The sequence below is a fragment of the Martes martes genome (genome assembly GCF_963455335.1).
Source record: "Martes martes genome assembly, chromosome: 10".
Classification (NCBI taxonomy): Eukaryota; Metazoa; Chordata; class Mammalia; order Carnivora; family Mustelidae; genus Martes; species Martes martes.
Window position 1 is genome coordinate 15,548,018 of NC_137898.1, and position 7,172 is coordinate 15,555,189.

Genomic DNA, 7,172 nt, shown 5'->3' on the forward strand with positions numbered 1-7,172 from the left:
ACTAAATATTACACCACTTACAAGAAAATATAGCTGTTTCCAAGAGAAGGAATAACTAAAAATATAGGGTATCAGTGTTTTCTCAAGGTCTGAAGGGCTGCTGTTATTTGCTGAGATTTCTAGATGGCCCACACTGCTTTCCCCACTGGGAAGCGTCCTATATTTCATTCTGGAGGGTTCCAGGAACCTGCTAACTTCCTAAGACTTCGTGGTAGCCAGCAAGGCCTGAATTTGTACTTCAGGCCCAACACAGTCAGAACTTTCTGAGGCCACCCACTTAGCTAGGACTTCCTCTGTGGTTTTTGGTGAAGTTTGTGTGGTCCCTGTGTTCCTGAAGCTGCTTACTCATCACTTACATAATAAAAGCAGAACCAGGGGAGCCTGGGTGGCTCAGTGGGTTAAAGCCTCTGCCTTCAGTTCAGGTCATGATCCCAGGACCCTGGGATCGAGCCCCGCATCAGGTCTTGTGGGAGACCTGGCTTGAATACTCCATTTGGGACTCTACTTATTAACCTGATTCTAATGCCTGAAATTCCATAGTAGGAACTTTATTTTATAGGCATAGGATATTGTTAGAATGGAAATGTCTCGGGGCGCCTGGGTGGCTCAGTGGGTTAAGCCTCTGCCTTCAGCTCAGGTCATGGTCTCAGGGTCCTGGGATCAAGCCCCGCATCGGACTCTGCTCAGCAGAGAGCCTGCTTTCCCCTCTCTCTCTGCCTGCCTCTCTGCCTTCTTGTGATCTCTGTCTGTCAAATAAATAAGATCTTTAAAAATAAAAATAAAATAAAATAAAAGCAGAACCACTATAAACATTATGGAAATAGGAGCTTTATTCCTGAACCTCATGCAAATTTCTCCTTTTACTAATTCCAACCTGAAACTTCACTGGAAAGATCTGGGAAATGCAGCCTCCAGCCATAGCCGCATTGGTGGTAGGATCCCAAATAATCCATCATTTTCCACATGCTCTTCAGAGACATGTCTTATAATCACAATCAACTTTCAAATAAGACAACAGCAAAAATATGCTTATTTTTAACAGATGCATGCATCCATACATCTGAAAGAAAAAGAGGCTACACAAAGTTTTGCATGCCATTTTACCCTTATGGGGTGGTCCAGGGTTCTTCTAACTAAGTCACACGCCTTTGAAATCCTATCGCTTACAAAAAATTTGCATTCCAGGAACACACCCCACTACCCTAACTCTATGGTAATGATCACTTGTTCCCTTTATATTCAAGAACAATCACCCCAATGGACAGAGAAACCCCTTTTTGCCTATTGACTAAGTAGCATAAGCGTCGCATAGTGATCAGATAGCAGTCTTGGCATTAGGTAAATGGAAACATTTTGTGTTCTCTGTTTTAAAAATTACTATTTTTTTTAAACAAAAACCAACAGCCCCTAAAATTGTAAGGACTAGAAGCAAACTTTTCATTAGTGAGCCATTAAGAAAAATAAGAGAGCAGCTACCTCTTTTTTTCTCTGCTTTTTCAGAATTATCAGCATCAAAGTGAAATTCTTTAAACACATTATCCTTGTACATATGAGACATATTATTAGAAAAAATCCCCAAATGCAAGATATCACTATTCTTTGCACATCACCTTCCATTTCAAATAGCCAGAAAGACTCAACGATGGATATTTAGAAAGCAACCACTTTTGCAAATACCTGTACCGGGAGTTTAGAGAACACAAAATCTTAACATTGGTCTTATTCCTGAAGCCTCAAATAGAGTATATTTTTGTATTTTATATATAATTTTTGCATGAACAAAAAGGAACACAATTCAATACAGAATGTACTAAGTATAGAGAAGGTGATGGAGTCCCAAAGTCAATGAAATGCTGAAATTTCCCTGGTGGATGGGAAGACATGCTGCCTGAGGAGAGCATCTTTGCAAACAATGTACAGTTGACAACAGTGCTTTTAGCATCATTGCTCACAGTAGTCAAAAGGCAAAAACAACCCACATGTTCATGCAATTGGTGTATGAATTAACCTTATGTTAATTCCATAGAACAAAGTATTATTCAGCCGTAAAATGAAACAAAATTCTGACACAAGCAGCAACGTGAATCAACCCTGAAAACATTGGGCTGGAGGAAAGAAGCCCCACGTGACTTAACACACGTGTATAACATTGTTCAGTCAAGATGCTCAGAGTGGGCAACCTGAAGACTAGAAAGTGGGTTAGTGGTTTCTGGGAGGGGAGAGGGGGCAAGGGGTATGGCACCTAATGGGTATGAATTTCTCACAGTTCTAGCATTAGACAGTGGTGATGGCTCAACAACCTTAAAAATATGTTTACAAAAAAGAACAAAAACAAAAAACTGTATGCTCTGAAAGGGTGAACTTTACAGAAATCAATGATGCTTCAATAAAAAAGGAAGTACTATCAGACTGTAGTAACATACCTAAATGTGGTGTGAAGAAGAGTGTTTCAAATACAGAAAAAAAAAATGAACAATTGAAAGGAGCTAGAAATGATTAATGAGGGGTCGACTTAGGTTTCATTAGATTTCCTCTTTGACTAGAGGAGAATGATACAAATTCAGAGAAGCTGAAGCATACTATAAAATTAATTTGGGGTTTTCTTCCTGGCACAAATCAACTGGGTGACAGTAGTGAGCAGTAAATTTCAGCCTTCGCTAAAATTGTTTCTGAATTCACAGGGGGCTATACAGAACCAGAAATAATTAATGGCAGGTTTGTGTAATATCACAGCCTAAGGGCAGTAGCTTCAGAGAGTTATGTCCCAAAAGCACCTGCTAAAATAAAATGCTACCCTCCTATTGTTTGGCCATCAAAGACTTGCTCATCTAAGGTAGGCTTCGAAGTTCATGCAAAAATTATATATAAAATACAAAAATATACTCTATTTGAGGCTTCAGGAATAAGACCAATGTTTAGATTTTGTGTTCTCTAAACTCCCAGTACAGGTATTTGCAAAAGTGGTTGCTTTCTAAATATCCATCGTTGAGTCTTTCTGGCTATTTGAAATGGAAGGTGATGTGCAAAGAATAGTGATATCTTGCATTTGGGGATTTTTTCTAATAATATGTCTCATATGTGCAAGGATAATGTGTTTAAAGAATTTCACTTCGATGCTGATAATTCTGAAAAAGCAGAGAAAAAAAGAGGTAGCTGCTCTCTTATTTTTCTTAATGGCTCACTAATGAAAAGTTTGCTTCTAGTCCTTACAATTTTAGGGGCTGTTGGTTTTTGTTTAAAAAAAATAGTAATTTTTAAAACAGAGAACACAAAATGTTTCCATTTACCTAAAGCCAAGACTGCTATCTAATCACTATGCGACGCTTATGCTACTTAGTCAATAGGCAAAAAGGGGTTTCTCTGTCCATTGGGGTGATTGTTCTTGAATATAAAGGGAACAAGTGATCATTACCATAGAGTTAGGGTAGTGGGGTGTGTTCCTGGAATGCAAATTTTTTGTAAGCGATAGGATTTCAAAGGCGTGTGACTTAGTTAGAAGAACCCTGGACCACCCCATAAGGGTAAAATGGCATGCAAAACTTTGTGTAGCCTCTTTTTCTTTCAGATGTATGGATGCATGCATCTGTTAAAAATAAGCATATTTTTGCTGTTGTCTTATTTGAAAGTTGATTGTGATTATAAGACATGTCTCTGAAGAGCATGTGGAAAATGATGGATTATTTGGGATCCTACCACCAATGTGGCTATGGCTGGAGGCTGCATTTCCCAGATCTTTCCAGTGAAGTTTCAGGTTGGAATTAGTAAAAGGAGAAATTTGCATGAGGTTCAGGAATAAAGCTCCTATTTCCATAATGTTTATAGTGGTTCTGCTTTTATTTTATTTTATTTTATTTTTTTAAAGATCTTATTTATTTGACAGACAGAGATCACAAGAAGGCAGAGAGGCAGGCAGAGAGAGAGGGGGAAGCAGAAATCAAGAGTCAAATGCTTACCCAACTGAGCCACCCAGGTGCCCCATCTAATTTCCATTTTTTAATATAAAAGTCCATTCAAAATCCAAAGAGGCAAATGTATGTATTAAATTCTGTTGTTTTCACTTTATTTTACCCTTTTCTTTGATTAAAAGACTCCTCCTTGGGCACCAAACCACTCCACAAATAGGTCATGGGTACTGTGGCAAAACAATAACACATTTCTAGAGAAAGGTCAATAATGCTTACTTCATGTTTCAGCAAACAATAATGCGACTCAGATGAGGATAAGTAACATAATTGTTTTCATTATTATTTGTGTGTGACATGATCATTATTTCTAAAACTAATACCAAAAAAAATCTTTTAACCTAATCATATTTTGTAAAGGATAAAATAAATATACTCTTTGTGTGTGTGTGTGTTCATGGACTATTTTCAAGCCTACAAAAATGTTTAGTCCTACATCTTACAGCCTGGTCTCTATAACATTGGGGTTTCTTCCAAATAATTTAGAAGATGTAATGAGGTATCAATTCATTCAAATATCTTCCTTGATACAATGGAGGTAAAGCTTGGATAAATAAAAGAGCTTGTAGAAAGTTGCATACCTTATAAATGACATCTAGATTTAGATCAAAGTTCCTCAACCACCTACCAGAGATATTTTTTTATTACTGTCATATTTCATAGTAATGCATCTTTAAAGAGTGATACTGACCAAGTAATTTTATGAGTATAAAATGTAGAAAGAAATTGTATTCTGCTTTACAGATTTTGTGTTGTTGGTCAGAAGACTTGCATGTACCTCTATCATTTTCTTGACCATTTTCTCAAAAGTTTAGACAAGAATATAGAAGAATGGATGAAGGAAATTGCTCATCCTCGACAGAATTCATTTTCTTGGGAATTACTGATAACCCTGGGATGAAAGTGACCCTATTTACAACATTTCTTGTTGTTTATCTCATTAATCTTTTTGCAAATCTTGGAATGATCACTATAATTAGAATGGATTCCCAGCTTCACACACCTATGTACTTTTTCCTCAGCCATCTCTCCTTCTGTGACCTTTGTTATACCACAGCAGTTGGGCCCAAAATGTTGGTAGACCTTTTAGCCAAAAAAAAATCAATCCCTTTCTTTGGCTGTGCTCTGCAATGGTTGGTGTTCTGTACCTTTGTAGATTCTGAGTGTCTGCTGCTGGCAGTGATGGCCTTTGACCGGTACAAGGCCATTAGCAATCCCCTGCTCTACACAGCCAGCATGTCCAACAGACTGTGCTCCCTGCTCATGGCTGCGGTTTACATGCTGGGAACAGCAGATGCCTTGTTACACACGACTTTAACATTCCGCTTATGTTTCTGTGGATCGAATGAGATTAATCATTTCTTCTGTGATGTACCTCCTCTCCTATTGCTGTCTTGCTCAGATACACAGGTCAATGAGTTAGCGATATTCACTGTTTTTGGATTCATTGAACTGAGTACTATTTCAGGCGTGCTTGTCTCTTATTGTTATATAATCTTATCAGTCTTGAAGATCCACTCTGCTGAGGGGAGGTTCAAGGCTTTCTCCACCTGCACCTCCCACCTAACTGCTGTTGCAATTTTCCAGGGAACTATACTCTTCATGTATTTCCGGCCGAGTTCTTCCTACTCCCTTGATCAAGATAAAATGACCTCATTGTTTTACACCCTTGTGATTCCCATGCTAAACCCACTGGTGTATAGCCTACGGAACAAGGATGTGAAAGAGGCCCTGAAAAAGCTGAAAATTAAGAAGTGGTTTTAAATATTTATATCACACACACACACATACACACACACACACGCATTGTGGTGTTGTTTCAGTAAAATTATATTGCATAACACAAGAGAAAGAAAGTTGTCTCAAAAACCTTAATCTAACAAAATAGGTTTGTTTTAAAGCCCTATCATAATAGTTTTGGAGTTCCCTAAATATATTGTACTCTATTGTGTGTCTACATTTTGTATATGGCATTCCCTTTTAATGAGAAACTTTTCTGACCTTTCTAATTTTGCCAGATTTTTATTTGTTCATTTTTTCATTCAAATATTAATTTATTACACTTAGGTGTATTGTGGGTTTACTAAGTGGACTTGAGTATGTAAGGGCTCTATATTCCATGGTACATCTGGTAGTGTTCCTACTAATGAAACTTATAATCTCTTCAAAGTAACCAACATTATTTAACGAGGCACCAAATAATTCACAAGTTTCAGGCTCATCATGAGGTAAAAACAGGGGGCTTTTATCCAAAGAAAATTTCTAAATCTAGTGTAAAAGAGAGGCTTCATTGGCTTGAGATACAGAGTCTCAGATCTCAAAATATGCAAGTTGGGAGAAGTAAAGATAGCAGGCAGACTATTTGACAATTAGAGATGTCTTCAGGTGGACAAGTCATGACTCTTTAGAAGTAAAGAAATGTGATTGCCGGGGCGCCTGGGTGGCTCAGTGGGTTAAAGCCTCTGTCTTCGGCTCGGGTCATGATCCCAGAGTCCTGGGATCGAGCCCCGCATCGGGCTCTCTGCTCCGCGGGGAGCCTGCTTCCTCCTCTCTCTCTGCCTGCCTCTCTTCCTACTGGTGATCTCTGTCAAATAAATAAACAAAATCTTTTAATAAAAAAAAAAAATGATTGCCAAAACATGATGGACCTTGATGACGGATGTTATGCTAAGTGAAGTAAGTCAGACAGAGAAAGACAAATACTGTATGATCTCACTTACATGCAGAATCTAAACAAGTTGAACTCATAAAAGCAAAGAGTGGAATGGAGATTACCAGGGTTTTGGGGTGTGGGGGAAATGGGAAGCTATTGGTCAAATAATACAAACATTTTGTTTTAAGAGGAATAAGTTTTGGGAATGTAATGTACAACATGGTGACTATAGTTAATGATATTGTATCGTGTAACTGAAATTTGCTAAGAATTTGCTCTTAAATGTTTTCAACACAACAAAAGATTGGTAACTAAGTGAGGTAATGAATTTTTTATTAACCTTACCAGCAGTGATGATTTCACAAATTATATCTATATCAAAACACACATTGTACACCTTAAAAACACCCAATGATATATTCAGTTCTATTCTAAGAAAGCTGGGGGAGATAAAAAAAGAAGAAAAGAAGCCAAAATAGTTAGGTTATAAAGAGTAGTGGAAGGGGTCTTGGTAAAATATTTCATTGTGCTATAATTATCAAAAATCAACTCCTCTA

At 37.7% G+C, this 7,172-nt stretch overlaps 1 protein-coding gene across 1 annotated transcript; it reads left to right on the forward strand.

Annotated features, from left to right (window-relative positions):
• Positions 1–4,793: 4,793 nt before the first annotated feature.
• LOC308351124 (olfactory receptor 5W2-like) lies at positions 4,794–5,726 on the forward strand (the record flags this gene model as incomplete). The annotated part of the gene is made up of 1 exon (XM_080816603.1): positions 4,794–5,726. One exon carries the CDS (start codon positions 4,794–4,796, stop codon positions 5,724–5,726), a length of 933 nt encoding a protein of 310 aa, XP_080672729.1.
• Positions 5,727–7,172: the final 1,446 nt, after the last annotated feature.